The sequence below is a fragment of the Oncorhynchus kisutch genome, linkage group LG25, assembly GCF_002021735.2.
Source record: "Oncorhynchus kisutch isolate 150728-3 linkage group LG25, Okis_V2, whole genome shotgun sequence".
In the NCBI taxonomy this organism is placed as follows: domain Eukaryota; kingdom Metazoa; phylum Chordata; class Actinopteri; order Salmoniformes; family Salmonidae; genus Oncorhynchus; species Oncorhynchus kisutch.
Genome location: NC_034198.2, coordinates 10036503 through 10057603, shown reverse-complemented (window position 1 = coordinate 10057603; position 21101 = coordinate 10036503). Strand labels below are relative to the sequence as shown.

The 21101-nt window shown below is 42.1% G+C and overlaps 1 protein-coding gene across 2 annotated transcripts in view; it reads left to right on the top strand.

Annotated features, from left to right (window-relative positions):
- Positions 1 to 21101, top strand: part of LOC109869963 (progranulin) — a 33846-nt gene that overhangs the window by 5706 nt on the left and 7039 nt on the right. Inside the window, exons 6-13 of one of the 2 annotated variants that reach the window (XM_031804886.1) lie at positions 2402 to 2537; positions 2810 to 2904; positions 3147 to 3276; positions 18218 to 18309; positions 18423 to 18570; positions 18729 to 18826; positions 19080 to 19331; positions 19703 to 19939. In XM_031804886.1, the coding sequence (XP_031660746.1) occupies positions 2402 to 2537; positions 2810 to 2904; positions 3147 to 3276; positions 18218 to 18309; positions 18423 to 18570; positions 18729 to 18826; positions 19080 to 19331; positions 19703 to 19939 (1188 nt within the window). The remainder of the gene's footprint in view (positions 1 to 2401; positions 2538 to 2809; positions 2905 to 3146; positions 3277 to 18217; positions 18310 to 18422; positions 18571 to 18728; positions 18827 to 19079; positions 19332 to 19702; positions 19940 to 21101) is intronic. The other variant, XM_031804887.1, reaches the window with a different exon arrangement.

Below are 21101 nucleotides of genomic sequence, written 5' to 3'. Positions count from 1 at the left end.
ATTATGGGGCACAGACAACTGCACAAAGGGCAAGAGACAACAATACATCATGCATCATGCAGCAAGTGTCCATGATTGAGTCTTTGAATGAAGAGAACTGTCCAATTTGAGTTTTTTTTGCAGCTTGTTCTAGTCGCTAGCTGCAGTGAACTGAAAAGAGGAGACTTTGGGGACCTTTTAACAGAATGTGACTGGCAGAATGGGTGTTGTATGCAGAGGATGAGGGCTGCAGTAGGTATATCAGATAAGGGGGAGTGAGGCCTAAGAGGGTTTTATAAATAAGCATCAACCAGTGGGTCTTGCTACAGGTATACAGAAATTACCAGTTTACAGTTAAATTACATCTCCGTAATCTAGCATGAGTAGGATGGTCATCTGAATCAGGGTTGGTTTGGCAGCTGAGGTGAAAGAGGAATGATTACTATAGAAGAAACCAAGTCTAGATTTAACCTTAGCCTGCAGTTTGATATGTGCTGAGAGAAGGACAGTACTGTCTAGCCATACTCCCAAGTACTTGTGTGAGGTGACTACCTCAAGCTCTAAACCCTCAGAGATAGCAATTAGTGTTTAACACACAATCCGGGGAGGGGGCAGCTGATTAGAAAACTGTATCATCTGCGTATAAATGGATGAAAGCTTCCTAATGCCTGAGCTATGTTGATGTAAATTGAGAAGAGCGTGGGGCCCAGGATCGAGCCTTGGGGTACTGACTATACACTACACTCTGACTCTGAGTGGTAGTTAGCAAACCAAGCCAAAGACCCCCACAGAGACACCAATACTCTTTAGCGTGCTCACAAGAATGGAATGGTCTACCCTATCAAAAGCTTTGGCCAAGTCAATAAAAATAACAGCACAACATTGCTTAGAATCAAGGTTGCAGTGACACATCCAAAATGTGAGCGGAAACCAGATTGCATACCAGAGAGAATACTATAGACGTCAAGAAAGCCAGGCAGTTGATTACTGACAAGTTTTTCCAACACACTTGATAAACAGGGCAAAATAGAAATGGGCTTAACAGTTAGGATCAGCTTGATCTTCCCCTTTTAAATAAAGGATGAGCCGTGGCTGCCTTCCAAGCAATGGAAATCTCCCCAGAGAGGAGATATGCTTGGTGAGGATAGGGTCAGCAACCTTAAAGAAGAAAGGATCTAAACCATCTGACGCAGATGTTTTTTTGGGGGGGGGTTCAAGTTTAAAGAGCTCCTTTAGCGACTCAGTGACTACCTGCATGGAGGAACTTTGTAGTTGGGCAGGGGCAAAAGAGGGAGGAGCATCGGGGCTAGTCGCATTCGAAGGGGTGGGAGATGAGGAAATGTTGGACGATGCGGCATGGCTGAGTCGAATAGGACTGGTGATTTTTAGAGTTCATTCATGTGCTTCTTGTAACAACCACATCATCAACGTTATGTTGAGCCTATGACGACAATTAAAGATGCCAAGAACTGTACTCTTTATCATTACCGCATGTCACCTGCATGAAACATTTCCAAATGGACTTGAAAACGTGTGAAATGCGATCCATAATGCGGTGTGTTTCAACAATAATAAGGCAGAGGTGAGTGACAGAGGCGTGCGCGGACAGTGGGCGCGTCAATTCAGGTTTCAAATGTAGGCCAAATTAATGGCAATCACACCTTGGTCTCTTTTCATTCGGCAAATGTCTGGTGCACTGTATGGATTCAATAATTATTTTTGAGTATGCGAACATGTGCAGGTAGCCAGGCTTACAGGAGGAGCCTGCTGAAGTGATTTTTTTGACAATCAGATGACAACATAGCCAGTTATAATGTTATTGCGACATCAAAAGGTAATAAACAACACATTTTTACTGTTTGGCGCACAGAGATCCTATTAAATGGGATTCTATATGTAAATCTATGTTTAGTACTGCAGGGTGCACACACAGGGGGGTACCATACTGGGAATAAATTCATACTTCCACCCCTGACCCCATAAGAAGTCTTATGGCACTATTGTGTGAAGACATGAGAGGTGTTGGTGAAAGACCATGAAAAGAAAGTTGAACCACGAGGATGCGCTTCCAGAGCGAGGATATTTCAGTTAATTTGTTCCAAAAGGGGGAAGTGAACTCGGGAAGTGAGTCCTATACCTCAACTTTCTTTCACGCACATTTTTGCACCTCCATCGCACCTCTGATTACGTAATGATAACACAGGATCTAATTTCTAACACCAATTCTGCCCCACATTTTTTGGGGGGTGGGTAATTGCTGGCCACAAAGCTCTGAAGACTTTATTTTGTAATGAGATACATTTTAATGCATCTTTGCCATCTCTGCATAATACACAACAAACTAATGGCAGAGTTGGATTTGCTCTTTAATAACCCTATTCTGAAGCATTCTAAACTTTTGTTTTCTGTTCTCTCTCTCAAGGCAGTGTGCTGTGAAGACAAGATGCACTGCTGTCCAGAGGGCACCAAGTGTGACCTAGCCCACTCCAAGTGTGTGTCTCCCACCCTGGAGACATTTGCCATGAGGGAAAAGGGGCCTGCAATGAAGAAGCAGACGGGTACTGAAAGAACAGACAGAACTAAACAACAAGATCATTGTGAAGTTGTTGTTGAATTATGTTCCATGCTTGTCTCCATTAGGGCAAACAATGGGAATAAAAAATAATAATAATAATAATAATACAATTCTACAAATGAAAAAATATATTATTCCTTTTCAGTCTGTTGCCTTTGGTTTGGTGCCTAATGAACACAACACCGTTCTCTTTGGGCCTAATCCATTTTAATATTAATTTTCCCCATGTGTCTCTGTTCCTGGTGGTTGGACAAGCAGTGACCTGCCCAGGTGGTACGAGCAGATGCCCAAACGGAACCACCTGTTGCCTGCTGACCAGTGGCGACTATGGCTGCTGCCCCTACCTGGAGGTGAGTGGAACTGGAGCAGTACAGAGGACCCTGGGTCACATAATCTCAAGCATTTCATTCCTACACAACAAATTGCACAATATGTGTTGCACACAGTCTGTGTAAGATACATGTGACGGACAGTTCTTAGTCTGAGTGTTTCAACATGAGGAAAGGGTAGCTAAAGAGAGATGGGGACATGCAGAGGTTGAGCATTTCAAAACTGATGAACTACATGTTTAATCAATGTGTGTTCTGTACAGGCTGTGTGCTGTACCGACAAACTCCACTGTTGCCCCGGCAATACAACCTGTGACCTGGAGCATGATATGTGCACATCCACCAACACACAGACCCCACTGGCTAAGAAGACCCCTGCCATCTCCAACGATGGTGAGGCACCAACTGTTAACGCAAAATGATGCGACTAGGTTCCAGTTGAACAACGTTTACGTCACTATTTCCACAGTACATAGTTGCCATTGCACTCAGGGCAGGTCCATCTACAGTGAGACTACTGCGCATGGGTATTAATAACAGAGTGATGGCACTGTAATAACAGAAATATAGGGATACTTATAACATGAACATAATCTCCCAACTTTTCTACGGAATCACTGTGTCACCCCCCCCTCGGGACGGTTGAGCTAACGTGCGCTAATGTGATTAGCATGACATTGTAAGTAACAAGAACATTTCCCAGGACATAGACATGTCTTATATGGACAGAAAGCTTAAATTCCTGTTAATTTAACTGCACTGTCCAATTTACAGTAGCTATTACAGTGAAAAAATACCATGCTATTGTTTGAAGCGTGCACAACAACAACAGCTTTTGTCACGGCAACTGGCTTTATACATTCACCTTCTGAATGTAAATAATGTATTTACATTCAGTAATATTGCTCTGATTTGTCATCCTGAGGGACCCAGAGAGAACATGTAGCGTAGTTTTGTTTGATAAAGCCATTGTTATATTAAAATGTAGGAACTGGGTTCTATAGTTTGAATCCCTGCTGTATCTGGCCATCTCACAGCCTTTAGATGTGTGAAGGTTAGTGTATTTTCTGTAGGGACGCTAATTAGCCATCATGTATGACATTCCTACATTTTTATTACCATATTATTTTTTGTATGTTTGCTATAGTTATGTACTTGAATGTATCAATTGACCAATTTGGCACATTTGCGCAACATTTTGACCAGTAATGCAATGGTTCATTGGATCAGTCTAAAACTTTGCACATACACTACTGCCATCTAGTGGCCCAAATCTAAATTGTTCCTATACTCCTAAATGATAATGGCTTTTATCTTGCATTTCAAATATTTTTTTGACAATGCATGCTTTTTTTGTTTTTATCTTAAGAGATCTGTGTTATATTCTCCAATATTAATTTCACATTTCCACAAACTTAAGTGTTTCCTTTCAAATGGTTGCTATAGGCAGGTATGTCATTTTAGGCGAAAATTGAAAAAAAGGGTCCTTAAGAGGCTTTAGACAAGTAAAACATCAACAAAATAATGTCCCAAGTTTTATTTAAGTTGCCAATTACAAATGGGTTGTGTATGGCTGTTGCCTACACAACACATTTCACTCATATGATTTAGTATATGTAAAGACAAGATTTAAATCAAGACTAGTCTGATGGGTGACATTACTTAAATGAATGATGCCCAGCATAAGAAACCCAGCCTTTTTTTCTCTGCCACTTTTTCGAGTCACACACCTCACATGTTGCCTAGCCCGTAGGCCTATGTTTTGATAAGGTTTGTATCACAACTAAAGTGGCCAAATAACTTCTTAAAATGTAAGTGCATTAATCGGCTTTACAAGGGGTGTAAAAGCCTAACTGGCATACATACTAGAGGTCGACCAATTAATCGGAAAGGACGATTAATTAGGACCGATTTAAAGTTTTCAGGATAATCGGTAATCGGTATTTTTGGACACAAATTTTTATTTATTATTTTTATCATATTTTTTTAAATATATATTTTTTACACCTTTTATGTAACTATGCAAGTCAGTTAAGTACACATTCTTATTTTCTATATGTTTATTATTTTACAATAAAAAATCAAATAAAAAAGACAGCAATACTAACAATGCCATTCATTGTCCTGTTGAATGGGATGGCCCATTTAGAGGACAAAACTTAACTCACACATACACAAAGTAAAACAAAATCCTATTAGGTGGTACATGTATATGAAGACAGCATATAGTCATTACAAGCAGTGTAGTTAAGCCAAAAGTAAATGTTGAGTGGAGTACAGCACAGAGTAGCAGCAGATTGTCAACCCAGTTATGAAGCGGGACTAGACCATTTATCCAGTATCGGCTGCCATATTTTGTAAAACATTGGACTTCTATTGGAGGTATTGTATCGAATCTTTTCCATATGCAGTTTTACTTTTGAGTAATGTGACCTGTGTATCACCTTAAACTGTACAAGGTTGTGTCTGGCATCTGGTTTATATTCCTGAGAGCTTCTACCAAGTCCTCATCTGAGATTTCTGACCCAAGTTCTTGTTCCCAAGCCCTTTTAATGGTGTCTGTGGATACCTCTATGTGGGCCTGTAGCACATCATACAGTCTAGAGACTGACCCTTTTGAATGGGGTTTGACCAGGATCAAGCTATCTAATGTAGGACTATTTGGCTTCATGCCATACTGTGGGATATGTGTCCTTACGAAATTCCTGATTTGGAGGTATCTGAAAATATGTGTTGTTGGCATGTTGAACTTTCCCTGTAATTGTTGAAATGAAGCTAACTGACCATCTATGTATAGATGACCAATTGTTGTGAGTCCCTTCTCCCTCCACTGTGAAAACACCACATCATCCAATGCGGGGTGGAAAGCATGATTCAGGCAAATCGGGCTGTCAATGTATACAGTGTGTATGTTAAGAAAATACCTAATCTGTTTCCAGATCCTAAGCGTATGACAAATGACTGGGTTAGAGTCATAAGTGGATTTTTTTTCACATATGATGGGCTATTAACAAGTGCAGGGAGTGAGGAACGTTGACAGGAGGCCTGCTCAATCGAAAGCCATGCAGGCATATCCTTCTGTCTCATCGCAGGTAAGCTTTCCCTCCAGAAAGACACAATGTTCAGATTAGCAGCCCAATAATACAGTTTAAAGTGAGGAAGGCCAAAGCCCCCCTCTATTTTGTACTTACATAAATGCTTCTTTGAAATTCTGGCTGCCTTGTTATCCCATAAAAATGGAGTTACTATTGAATCTAATTTCTTAAAATAGCTTTGTGGTATGAAATTGGGTAGACATTGGAAGAGGTAAAGAAACCTGGGTAGGACAACCATTTTAATAGCGTTTATACGACCAACCAAGGAGATAGGCAGAGTTTTCCAAAAATCTATATTTTGTTTAAGCTGATATATTTTCATGTCCCAATTCGCTTTCAATAGCTGATCAAGGTCTCTTGTCACTACAATGCCAAGGCTTGTGAACTTGTCCATCACTGTTCTAAACGGGTGAGATTGCAGAAATTGCATATCCACAGGCCGTGATATTGGCATCAAGTCACTTTATTGCCAGTTTATCTTGTAGCCAGAGAAGGAGCCAAATGTGTTTATCAAGTTAAGTAAGGGTGGAATAGAAGTTTTAGGTTTGGACAAAAGATCATCGTCTGCATATAGGGAAATTTTGTGCTGTGTCCTTTATTTTAACAGAAGCTATATCGGCACATGCCCGAATGCGAGTAGCAAGGGGTTCCATGGCTATAGCGAAGAGAGCAGGCGAAATAGGGCACCCCTGTCGGCGCCCCTTGAACAAGCGGAATGACTGCGACATTTCTTGATTGGTTACCACGGATGCCATTGGGTGTGCATAAATAATTCTTATCCAATTAATAAATTATTTTCCGAACCCGAAGTGCTCCAGAACCGACAACATATTTCCACTCAATCCGGTCAAACGCCTTCTCTGCATCAAGAGCTATTACCACTGCCTCAACCTTATGATCGTGATACATTACGTTGAAAAGACGTCTCAAATTGTAGTGTATATGTCGGCCCGGGATAAAACCTGTCTGGTCGGGGTGTATGATGTCAGAAATATATGTTTTCAATCGGTTTGCCAATATCTTTGTCAACACCTTGTTTTCTATTGGGAGTAACGAGACGGGGCGATAAGATGACATCTCCATGGAATCTATCTTTTTTCAAGATCAGTGCTATTGTAGCCTCATACAGTGTTTGCGGGAGTTTGGCATTTTCTTTGGATTGTTTAAACATTCGCAACATAAGTGGAGCTAGACTGGCGCAGTACTTCTTATAGAATTCTATTACATATCCATCGGGCCCAGGGGCCTTACTGTTTGGAAATTGTGCTATCGCTGTGTTAATTTTCTCCAAAGTTATCCCTGCATCGAGTGCAGAAGCTGCCCCCCTGTCTAGTTTAGGAAGTTCACATTCAGTGAGAAAGCGTTCCATAGTTTGTGGATCAGTAGCATCGCATTTTGATTGGTATAGCTCTGAGTAAAACTGCCCAAAGCATTTATTAATATCCTTACTATTTTACCCTTCTTGTCTTTTATTTTGTGAATAGCTCTAGATGCCTGTACATGCCTTAGTTGTCTTGCTAATAATTTGTGGTTTGTCACCCAGTTCAAAATAACTTTGTTGCGTTCTAGCAAGTAAAGAGCCCACCTGTTTCGAAAGGATGGTATTGTATTCATATTTTAACTTTGATCTTCTCAAGGACTGTATACGAGGAATTCGTCCTAAAAACGTTCTCCTGTTCCCCTAACTCTCTTTCAATTTCTCTTAGCCTAGTATTGGCGCGTTTCTTCCTCTCTGATGTATAAGAAATCATGTAACCTCTAATCACAGCCTTAAGAGATTCCCAAAGGGTGGAGTCGTCAACATCCCCCGTTTCGTTAGTTCAGAGGAAAAGGGCAATCTGCTCCTTCAAATGCTGACAAAAAGCCTCATCTTTCAGCAGGTATGCGTCTAAGCGCCACGGTCGCCGACCTGTCGACATATTGTCGAGTTTCAGCACCATGGACACAGGAGAGTGGTCCGTAATTAGAATAGGGTGATAGGTAACCGACTCAACTGCTGAAATTAGTTTGGAGTCCAACAAAAAATAGTCAATTCTGGAATATGATTTATGAACTGATGAAAAGAAAGAGTAATCCCTGTCTGTTGGGTGCGTCAGTCTCCAAATATCGACAATGTTAAGATTTGTCATCAATGTATTTAGACAGACACTGGCATTTGATTGTTGAAGTGACCTTGATAGCTGTTTATCTAAAAGAGGATCTAACGTAGTTAAAGTCCCCTCCAACAATAACACTTGTATCCGAGATATTTGGTATGTCCTTAAATACCCTTTGAAAAAATAATGGATCATCGAAGTTGGGTCCATATAAATTGACCAAGGTTACTGGTTTCGAATTCAGTGTACCAGCCACAATAATATACCGACCATTAGGATCTGAAATCGAGGATGAGTAAACAAACTGAATGTTTTTCCTTATCAGGATTGCTACCCATCTCGCTTTTGCATCAAAGTTAGACTGGTATATCTGACCGATCCAGCCGACTCGTAGCTTGGCCTGAGCGGAGCGTTTAATATGAGTTTCTTGAAGAAACACTATGTCAGCACCCAGTGATTTTAAGATGAGAAAAAAAACTTTGCTCGTTTCACCACATGCCCTAAGCCATTACAGTTCCAGCTGACTATCTTTATTCCACCTGGTGTGCTCTGTCACTGTGGCATTTCTTATTTTAGAGCAAATTGTTGCTGTCATACAAAACTCAGAAGAAAAACGTCCCGCCGTGCGGGAGCTTGTCATGCCACCTGTACTAATAATAAATGTGAACATAAAACACATACCCCATCCCCCCTCCCATCCCTTTACTGAGTGACTTCCCCAAACAAAGCACTCCTTGGCTAACACACAAACCTTAGGGTGTCTAGACATACAGCTTGAACTAACTCGTCGTCTATAGATGCTCCGCATATACGCTAATATTAAATAACACTTAACTCTCACGTTAGGGGGTGAGTGGCGCTTAAACATGATGTGCCAAACAATGCTATATTAGCCACAACATCTCACCAATCATAAGTCCCAAATTCTGATCTTCTAATGGCCTGTATTTGGTCATTTAGCCGGCAGACACAGCCGTATTCTGTATCCTCAGCCAGGGAGCTTGCTTGTCAAGAACAGATCGGCCTCTTTTGGGTTGTCAAACATACGTGTTGATCCTTCGACTGTCACCTTAAACCGGGCTGGGAAGAGGAATCCATATCGGATGTTGGCCGCCCTGCATTTGTTGCGTACCTCATCATACTCTTTCCGTTGGTTCCTCACCTCCAAGGTAAGATCTGGGTAGAAAGACACCCTGGCTCCGTTGAAGTTAAGGGGGAACTTTAGACTAGCCAGCTTGAGGATGAGATCCCTGGTCTGGGGATAGTGCAGCCGGACAATGAATGGCCTTGGTGGCCCTCCCTTGGCCGGCTTCGTTGCCTGAGATCTGTGTGCGCGGTCAATCAGGATGGCCGTTTTGAAGTGTTCACTCCCCAGCAGGGCCGGTATCAGCTCCGAGACAAATTCAGTGAGTTTCCCTTTCTCAGTGTCCTCCTGGATGCCACATATTCGGATGTTCTAGCGTCTTGAATGCGACTCGAGCATTTCCAGTCGGGCTTTAAGGGTTTTGTTGTCATTTTTGATGACCTGTCCTGTAGCCTGGCCTCGTGATCGACTGTCGTCTGCTCAACCACATGCACCCTTCTCTGAGTTGCCTTCACAGTTTCGGCCAAAGTCCCAATACTCTTTGAGATATCAGCCAACCTTGTGTCCACCTTCTTGCTTAGTGAGTTTATGGCAGCCAGTATGTCACTTTGCGTAGGCTCTGTGGGGGACTCTTGGACGCTAGCCTCTTCAGCTAACTCCTCGTGGGTTGGCGACGTTGAAATTGGTTCGCTGTCTATCTCATTCAGGTTCTTGTTTAGCGCTCCCTTTTCTGGTGCCTTTTCCCTTTGTCATATTTGTTTGAAGATCTAGGTCGTGAGAGGTTAAGATAAATACAAATTTGTTTCAAAGCGGAGCGGAGCTCTAGCAAAGCACGTCTACTCCATAGCACGCTCTCTAGCGCCCCCCCCCCCCCCTCATTCTTATTTTCATTGACGGCCTAGGAACGGTGGGTTAACTGCCTTGTTCTGGGGCAAAACGACAGATTTTTACCTTGTCAGCTCGGAGATTCGTTTTTGCAACCTTCCGGAAACTAGTCCAACGCTCTAACCACCTGCCTTACATTGCACTCCACGAGGAGCCTGCGTGGCAGGCTGACTACCTGTTACGCAAGGGCAGCAAGAAGCCAAGGTAATTTGCTAGCTAGCATTAAACTTATCTTATAAAAAACAATCGATCTTAACATAATCACTAGTTAACTACACATGGTTGATGATATTACTAGTTTATCTAGCGTGTCCTGCGTTGCATATAATTGATGTGGTGCCTGTTAATTTCTCATTGAATCACAGCCTACTTCGACAAACGGGTGATGATTTAACAAGCGCATTTGCGAAAAAAGCACTGCACCAATGTACCTAACCATAAACATCAATGTCTTTCTTTAAAATCAATACACAAGTATATATTTTTAAACCTGCATATTTAGTTAATATTGCCTGCTAACATGAATTTTTTATAACTAGGGAAATTGTGTCATTTCTCTTGCGTTCCGTGCAAGCAGTCAGAGTATATGCAGCAGTTTGGGCCACCTGGCTCATTGCAAACTCTGTGAAGCCCATTTAATCCTAACAAAGGCTGTAGTTAATTTGCCAGAATTGTACATAATTATGACATAACATTTAAAGGTTGTACAATGTAACAGCAATATTTAGACTTCGGGATGCCATCCGTTAGATAAAATACGGAACGGTTCCGTATTTCACTGAAAGGATAAATGTTTTGTTTTTGAAATGATAGTTACTGGATTCGACCATTTTAATGACCAAATGCTCGTATTTCTGTGTTATGTTATAATTAAGTCTATGATTTGATAGAGCAGTCTGACTGAGCGATGGTAGGAATCAGCAGGCTCGTAAGCATTCATTCAAACAGCACTTTCGTGCGTTTTGCCAGCAGCTCTTTTGCTGTTCTTCAAGCATTGAGCTGTTTATGACTTCAAGCCTATCAACTCCTGAGATTAGGCTGGTGTAACCGATGTGAAATGGCTAGCTAGTTAGCGGGGTGCGCGCTAATAGCGTTTCAAACGTCACTCTCTCTGAGACTTGGAGTAGTTGTTCCGCTGCTTTGAGGGTGGCTGTTGTCGATGTGTTCCTGGTTCGAGCCCTGGTAGGGGCGAGGAGAGGGACGGAATGCTATACTGTTACAATGGCAATACTGAAGTGCAATAGTCAAAGGTATATGAAATACAAATCTTATAGAGAGAAATAGTCCTATAATAACTACAACCTAAGACTTCTTACCTGGGAATATTGAAGACTCATGTTAAAAGGAACCACCAGCTTTCATATGTTCTCATGTTCTGAGCAAGGAACTTAAACGTTAGCTTTTTTACATGGCACATATTACACTTTTACTTTCTTCTCCAACACTTTGTTCTTGCATTATTTAAACCAAATTGAACATGTTTTATTTGAGGCCAAATTGATTTTATTGATGTATTATATTAAGTTAAAATAAGTGTTCATTCAGTATTGTTGTAATTGTCATTATTACAAATAAATAAAAAAAACTGCCGATTTTAATCGGTATCGGCTTCTTTGGTCCTCCAATAATCGGTATAGGCGTTGAAAAATCAGTCGACCTCTAATACATGCAGTGGGGCAAAAAAGTATTTAGTCAGCCACCAATTGTGCAAGTTCTCACACTTAAAAAGATGAGGCCTGTAATTTATCATAGGTACACTTCAACTATGACGGACAAAATGAGAAAAAGAAATCCAGAAAATCACATTGTAGGATTTTTTTATGAATTTATTTGCAAAATATGGTGGAAAATAAGTATTTGGTCAATAACAAAAGTTTCTCAATACTTTGTAATATACCCTTTGTTGGCAATGATAGAGGTCAAATGTTTTCTGTAATAAGGACGCGCGTAGGGTCCGACGTGTCTCTTGATTTGTAGCTTGTGAGAAAGACCCGATCACGTGCCGGAGAGTCATGTGAGTGAGAGGTGATTCCGAGCCCAATGGCCACTGGCAGCAAAAGGCATGGCTTTTTTTTGGGGTGCATTACAGCTACACAAAGGGGATGCCGCCGTGAATTGTGAATGCTGTAGTGTGTACAGCCTGCGCAAAAAAAAAAGCAGAGCTCATGCCTTTTTCAAGCTGCCTTTTTCAAGCTGCCTTTTTCAAATCATCGTTAGTCGCGTCACGCATCAGTGGCTTGTATGCTGTGTGTGGAAGCCAGGAGATGCCAAATGTGTTGACGTTTATGAACGGTCAATTACCGTGAGACACAGTTATTGGCTTGACAGTCACCGGATGACAATTTTGATCAACATTTGTGTGAGAAGTTTAACCATTTTGTATTACTCAAGCTGCAACTTTCCATTACGGAGTACCTTTAGGAGCACAATACCAGATGCTCCCTTTTTAGTCAGACAGTCAGCAAGCTGTTCCTTTTGTGGCCGACCACAGAATCCGCTGGATTCTCTACTTCAATATGTTTGATAATGCTACTAATCTCGAGACGAAAGTCTTTTCTCTGTGACAGACTTGGTTGACTTCACAGCATCAACTAAGGAGTAGTTGTCAGTGACACAAACTACAGGTAGAATGTGCTGTTTTGTCTCACCAGTGGTAAGCTCTGAGAACAGGGTTGCCAGAAAGATGGCATTGTCAATTACATCCGCAAGGTTTCTTCAGCAAGTTTGCTTCAGACAATCCTTTGGATCCTTTTTGACTGCCAACAGAAAGGTGAGAATCTTCCTCCTTCACCCATTAACATGATTAGATGTCCACCTTGTGTGCCACCATCTGTAAGGTTCCCTAGCGAAGCATCACAGAAGACAATTCATTTCAGAGTCAAGTTTTGGGTCATGCTGAAACTTTAGTCACTTGTTGTGATATCAGTTTACAAACTACTTTGTTTGCCTCATGAATGATTTGTACAGTGGCGTGTTTTGAAAAATACTGATGCAACAAAGTGCATGTCGGGGAGTCTTTTGGGAGTTGTGTAGCAGCCAGCTCCTCAACCTCTAGATGTGCTTTTGGCACTATTCAAGTTCAGGATTCTTTAAGAGTACACACTCGCTTTGCTGAGACACATTTTTGGCCAATGTCTCAAATCAAACTATTTGTCACATGCGCCGAATACAAGTGTATACCTTACCATGAAATGCTGTAATCCTGTATTGACGCTTTGCTTGTTTAACTTCTTGATGCACCCATCACGTTACCAGGATCATTTGTCAACATCCACGGAATTGCAGAGCGCCAAATTCAAATTAAATTACAAAGAAATATTTAATTTTCATGAAATCACAAGTGCAATATAGCAAAACACAGTTTAGCTTGTTGTTAATCCACCTGGCGTGTCAGATTTCCAAAAAGCTTTTTGACGAAAGCATACCAAGCGTTTATGTAAGGACATCTCTCTCAGTAGACAAAACATTACAAACAGCTAGCAGCCAAGGAGATTGGTCAGGAAAGTCAGAAAAGCAATAGAATGAATTGCTTACCTTTGATGATCTCCGGATGTTTGCACTCATGAGACTCCCAGTTACACAATAAATGTTCCTTTTGGCAGGCTATGGAACAGAGAGCTTTCAGGAAAAACATAACTTCCGGGTTGGATTTTCCTCAGGTTTTCGCTTGCAATATCAGTTCTGTTAAACTCAATATTTTGACCGTTTTGGAAACTTTAGAGTTTTATATCCTAATCTGACAATTATATGCATATTCTGGGCCTGAGAAATAGGCAGTTTCATTTGGGTATGTTTTTCATCCAAACATCAAAATACTGCCCCCTACACTCAACAGGTTAATGGTTCGTCTGAGTGCATATCAGGAATTTTTTTTATATAGGTGTCCCGGATTAGTGTCCCGCTCTTTGAAAGTGGCAGCTCTAGCCTTTAGCTCGATGCGGCTGTTGCCTGTAATCCATGGCTTCTGGTTGGGATATGTACGTACGGTCACTGTGGGGACGATGTCGTCGATGCACTTATTGATGAAGCCAATGACTAAGGTGGTATACTCCAATGCCATTGGATGAATCCCGGAACATATTCCAGTCTGTGCTAGCAATACAGTACTGTAGTGTAGCATCCGCGCCATATGACCTCTTCCGTATTGAGCGAGTCACTGGTACTTCCTGCTTTAGTTTTTGCTTGTAAGCAGGAATCAGGAGGATAGAATTATGGTCAGTTTTACCAAATGGAGGGCAAGGGATAGCTTTGAATGCATCTCTGTGGGTGGAGTAAAGCTGGTCTAGAGTTATTTTATATTTTTTATTTTTCTCTCCTCTGGTTACACATGTGACATGCTGGTAAAAATGAGGTAAACTGATTTAAGTTTGCCTGCATTAAAGTCCTCAGCCACTAGAAGCGCTGCTTCTGGATGAGAATTTTCTTCTTTGCTTTTATGGCCTTATAGAGTTGGTTGAGTGCCGTCTTAGTGCCAGCATCAGTCTGTGGTGGTAAATAGACGGCTATGAATAGTACAGATGAGCACTCTCTTGGTAGATAGTGTGGTCTACAGCTTATCATAAGATACTCTACCTCAGTCGAGCAATGCCTCAAGACTTCTTTAATATTAGACATCGGGCACCAGCTGTTATTGACAAAAAGACACACACCCCCACCCCTCGTCTTACCAGACGTAGCTTCTCTGAAGCATCACTGTTTGTGCATTGAAACTCCCTCCAGATTCAGAGTACTACAGGTTGTACCAGTTCTGGTGTTTTCCTTTGGCTTTTCCTGCTTGTCCAATGACGGTTGCTGTGTGTGGAATACCACTTTCTCTGTCCATTTCAGATTGGAACAACCATGTTGCCTTAACACATGTGGCTGTTGAACATTTTCCTCATTCTAAACCCTCAACAGTATTACCTTTGTCATAGTTGAAGGTCTGTGCTCCATTTCCTGTGTCAGTTTGTGTCCATATCATTGGATGCGACATCAGGTAGGTTTGTGTCTTTTTTTAATGTGTCCTCATTTTCAGTAGGAGGCTGATTCTCAGCAACAGCCCCTCCATCTTGTTGACCATTTTTACTTTCTGCAGTCTTGAGTGATGCACCCGGACAATGGTGCCTCCGTGTCTCACAAATATCACCACACCATCTTGGCCAATGACTACTCATGACAGTCAACTCGTTTGTAGTACACTTTGTTTCCAGTGTCGTACTTCTCATCGGTTGGTCGAAGCTATTTACGCAGAGCTTTGCGAATTCTCTCTGAACACTCTGCTTCAGTGAACGCGTTTCTCGTTGCATGTGGTACTGAAAGGTGCTGTCCCACCCATGCACTTTCAACATGATATCTGTGAGTGTTTTGATTCTTTCCAGAAGTCCATTGCTCCATAGACTGTATGCAGCAGTTGTCTTTACTTCCATGTTGAATTTCTCAGCCATTTCTCTTAGTTCCTTATTATTGAATTCTCCTCCATTGTCACTGTACAATTTATGGGAAGGGCCAGGCACACTTATCCAGGAATGAATGAAATTCTGGATGATTTCACTGGGTTTCTTTGTATTCACAATGCTTCCAACGCTGAAGCGTGTGAAGTGGTCGACAATGTGAAGGTGCCACACACTTGGTCCAAGTTCATATAGATCTACAGCCACCATTTCATTGTATTTGGAAGCCAGTGGCAAACTAACAGCTTAGGTTTGCTGTATATTTCTGACATGTCTCACAACTTAACTATCTGCCGTAGAATGTAAATACACTCATTATTCCCAGAACTGCTGAGTCATTTCTGAAGTCTTAACTGTAGCATGTCAAAACTGTTTTGACGTTTTAATACTTTGTTTTTCCAGTGTGTTCATGTTCTCTGGGACTGTCAATCTCCATGTGCTCTGTCTGTCAGAATCTCATTTTTACATGGACTCTGTGTGATGTCTTAGGCTACTATTGTGTGAACATTTTAGACAGAGGTAGTAAGTTCAAGGGTCACTGGTTGTTTAAACATCACTTCCTTGTCATTTTTTTTGTCTAGTGCAGCCCCTGCCTTCTTGAGGGAAGCTTTGCTGAATAAATCAAATCAATTCAAAGTTTGTCACGTGCGCCGAATGCAACCGGTGTAGACCTTACTGTGAAATGATTACTTACAGGCGCTAACCAACAGTGCAAAAAAAGGTATTATGTGAACAATAGGTAAGTAAAGAAATAAAAACAAGGGTAAAAAAGATAGTGAAAAATAACAGTAACAAGGCTATATACAGGCACCGGTTAGTCGGGCTGATTGAGGTAGTATGTACATGTAGATATGGTTAAAGTGACTGCATATATGATAAACAGAGAGTAGCAGTAGCATAAAAGAGGGGTTGGTGGGTGACCGAGGACACAATGCAGATATCCCGGTTAGCCATTTTGATTACCTCTTCAGGAGTCTTATGGCTTGGGGGTAAAAACTGTTGAGAAGCCTTTTTGTACCACTTGCCATGCGGTAGTAGAGAGAACAGTCTATGACTGGGGTGGCTGGGGTCTTTGACCTGGGGTGGCTAAGGTCTTTGACCTTTCTCTGACACCGTCTGGTGTAGAGGTCCTGGATGGCAGGCAGCTTATCCCCAGTGATGTGCTGGGCCGTACGCACTACTCTCTGTAGTGCCTTGCGTTCACAGGCCGAGCAATTGCCATACCAGGCAACCAGTCAGGATAGTAAGGGGATATCTGCAGGGACTACCTATGTTTCAATGTGACTCTTGGTCAGACCCATTTTTGCTGATATCTTGACTCTGTTGATAGAATGGACGATTCTCCCATATCCACATTTGAACGCTCTGTTGCTTGGTGTGTCAATCATATTTTGTACTCCTTTCATATTTAGTTCTTTGACATAGCTAGCAAGGCATTTTGCACCACACACTGCTTGTATATGCAGTATCAATCACAGCAGATCCTAAGGATTCAACTATGAAGAGCTCTATTAGAAGCAGATTTGTTTGAAAACAGTGTAATGTTACACTCCTCTATCTGTTTACATTTTCCTCTGTTAGTTTAACTTGTTCATTTTTATGAGGACAGTCTTTAACCCAATGGTAAGTGCTTTGACAAATAGAAAATGTTGAGCTCCTTCCATGTCTGTCCAGTGGATTTGTGCCGGGCAATGGCGCCCTCGACTGGTTGTCTTGAACGTGACTTGTTGACACCTTTTTTTTCCTCTGCTGCTCAGTGTAATATGCCGCGTCACTCACTTGCATTCCATCTGTTATTTGTCTTTTCACCCAAAAGTATCTTTAGTGCCGACTTCATTGACGCAAAAGTCAGCACAGTACAAGCAGTCAAAGCCAACTTTCTCCCTAACATCCAGGTAGTATCTAGCAACTTGAAAAATAACACTGCATCTGGGAGAACCATGTCTGTCTTGCGCATCCTATTGTACCTCTGTTCGAAAGCAATTATGTAGTCTGTCATTGCAACTGAAATGTCTCGAACACTGCCAGTTTTTAATATTCTATGTAGGCACTGTCTTTCTCTTTAAGAAACACAGGCCCAGTGCTCTGATCAAAGTTCACACACCGTCATCCTTGTTCAAATCCTCCAGGGATATTTCCAGTTCTGTGTCTCTCGCTCTTCCCTCGAACGATAATACCACTGCAAGTGCTCGCTTTTTGTCGTCCAGGTTAGTTACCAGTGTCCAGATTCCAATTACATTGTTCATACACTTTCATACGACCTCTTGTCGAAGCGAGGTGTCACATTCTAGCACCGGGATAACATAAATACATGGATAATTAAAAATATATATTTCACCTTTTATTTAACCAGGTAGGCCAGTTGAGAACAAGTTCTCATTTACAACTCTGACCTGGCCAAGATAACGCAAAGCAGTGGGACAAAAACAACACAGTTACACATTAACAAATGTACAGTCAATAACACAATAGAAAAATCTATGGACAGTGTGTGCAAATGTAGGGAGATAAGGCAATAAATAGGCCATAGAGGTGAAATAATTACAATTTATCATTTTAAAACATGAACTTAACAACAACCGCTTCTTCCCCTATTCCCTGGCTACTGAATGTTACTAATGGATTTTGTAGTGTAAAGCCATAATTTTCCATCTGAATCGGTGGTTATGCAGTCTTGTAGTCCTCTAAGAAAAGAATAAGAATTCTGTTGATATTTATTTATTTTTAATGTGCATCTCTTTTTAGTGGATTGCCCAGACAAGGTGTCATCGTGTCCTGAAGAGACCACTTGCTGCCTGTTGGGGGATAGGAGCTATGGCTGCTGCCCTATGCCAAGTGTGAGTCATCTTGCTCTCAAGCCAATAACTCACCACACATCCATATTCAGCTGCCAGGAAATATCAGCTCCTGCAGGATTCAGCTGTATCAAGACCCCTCTTGCTCTCCTCAGGCTGTGTGTTGTCCGGACCACCTCCACTGCTGTCCTGGGGGAACCACCTGTGACCTGGAACAGAGCACCTGTGTGTCTAAACACGGCCAAACTTCCATGGCTGTCAAATTCCCCGCCACATTGACCACGACATCCCTACAGAGCCCCGGTCAGAGACAAAGTTACACATCAAACATTGGCGCATGACGTTAACATCGATTTGCAACAGACTCAGTGGGGATATATTCAAGATGAAAAGTTGCATAGCGACAGAAGTGTAATGTCCATACATTTAACATGTGAATGTGTGCGCTCTATGCCCTTCAGTCAATGCTGTGCCCTGCAACGACACTGTGGCCTGCGCTGATGGAACCACGTGCTGTAAATTACTAAATGGAGAATGGGCCTGCTGCCCCTTACCCAAGGTACTGTAAACAATTTGTGTATGTGTGTGTCAGCCATAATTCCTGCCACACTTGACAGTCGTGCTCAGCCCTTGAGACCCTGACCTGATTTATTAGGTTCATTTATCAATGTTGAAAGTGAGTGCTGCTCTTTTTTTCACGGTCAGTGGTGTTACATCTGTCTTGTAGCATTACAGATATGAGAACAGAAACACTGTAGACTCCTCCTGAGTGCCCCCCCCCCGCCCTCACTAATTCCTTGACTTCCCTCTAGGCTGTGTGTTGTGATGACCACCTCCACTGCTGCCCCCACGGGACCATCTGTAACCTGGCAGAGAGTACGTGTGATGATCCCACTTCGGGCTCTGCCTTAGTACCCATGCTGGACAAGGTGCCCGCCTTCAGCTATGTGTCGCAGGAGGAGTCGCTGCCCAACAGCATATGTGACAAATCCACGTCGTGCCCGGGCAAATCCACGTGCTGCAAGACCACCACAGGAAACTGGGCATGCTGCCCCCTGCCCAATGTATGAACATTTCCACATTTACCCCCCTCTCCCCCACTGACTTATTTGCCATGTCCAGTCCTTGTTAAGAGTAACCTTTTAGTTCACTTTAGGTAGCTTTACCTCCGGTTGTATTTGATTAAATGACGTCCATGTTAAATTATATTCCTAAAGTGATTTGAATTGACTAATTGGGAAACCGCTACTGTCCCTGGTACAGTCACTCCAAGTGGTGCTATTTTGATACACTTATGAATAGTCCTTGTTTTCAATCATCTCGGCGAGTCATTTTAATTAAATCCGAGGCAAATAAGCATCACGTTTATAGCCTAAAGGTAGCCTAGCTGTTGTATCAAGTAATAACAACTCCATGCATTCTCTGTGGCCCTCAGGCTGTGTGTTGCGATGACCACCTACACTGCTGCCCCCACGGCACTGTGTGTAACCTGGAGGCCAGTACTTGCGATGACCCCTCAGGCTTCAACATGCCGTGGGTCACCAAGGTGGCAGCACTCACCACTCAGGCACAACTGGCCACTGAGAAGTGTGACGAACAGACCATGTGCCCCGGGGGTACCACCTGCTGCAGACAAAACTCAGGACAGTGGGCATGCTGTCCTCTACCTCATGTGAGTTAATTTTTTTCCCCCATCTGGTGGTTTAAATAACGATCTTACCATTCGATTGGCGACAGATTTTCATGCGAATATTCTCAAATTAGAATTAAAAGCAAAGCATTTTTCCACCAGAGATGTTTCCATTAAATTAACTTGTTGCAGATAAAAGGCTGAGTGTGGTGACGTAGTACGCATAAAATACATTTTGGGGTTAAATTCCCATTTACCCCCCCCAAAAAAAGTATGTATGTACAGTGAAGTCGGAAGTTTACATACACCTTAGCCACCTTACACCTCAGTTTTTCACAATTCCTGACATTTAATCCTAGTAAAAATTCCCTGTCTTAGGTCAGTTAGGATCACCACTATTTTAAGAATGTGAAATGTCAGAATAATAGTAGATTTATTTCAGCTTTATTTCTTTCATCACATTCCCAGTGGGTCAGAAGTTTACACACACTCAATTAGTATTTGGTAGCATTGCCTTTAAATTGTTTAACTTGGGTCAAATGTTTCGGGTAGCCTTCCACAAGCTTCCCACAATAAGTTGGGTGAATTTTGGCCCATTCCTCCTGACAGAGCTGGTGTAACTGAGTCAGGTTTGTAGGCCTCCTTGCTCGCACATGCTTTTTCAGTTCTGCCCACAAATGTTTTATAGGTTAAGGTCAGGGCTTTGTGATGGCCACTAATACCTTGACCTTGTTGTCCTTAAGCCATTTTACCACAACTTTGGAAGTATGCTTGGGGTCGTTGTCCATTTGGAAGACCCATTTGCGACCAAGCTTTAATCTTCCTGACTGATGTCTTGAGATGTTGCTTCAATATATCCACATATTTTTCCTACCTCATGATGCCATCTCTTTTGTGAAGTTCATCAGTCCCTCTTGCAGCAAAGCACCCCCACAACATGATGCTGCCACCCCCGTGCTTCACAGTTGGGATGGTGTTCTTTGGCTTGCAAGCCTCCCTATTTTTCCTCCAAACATAACAATGGTCATTCTGGCCAAACAATTCTGTTTTTGTTTCATCAGACCAGAGGACATTTCTCCAAAAAGTATGATCTTTGTCCTCATGTGCAGTTGCAAACCATAGTCTGGCTTTTTTATGGCGGTTTTGGAAAAGTGGCTTCTTCCTTGCTAAGCAGCCTTTCAGGTTATGTCAATATAGGACTCGT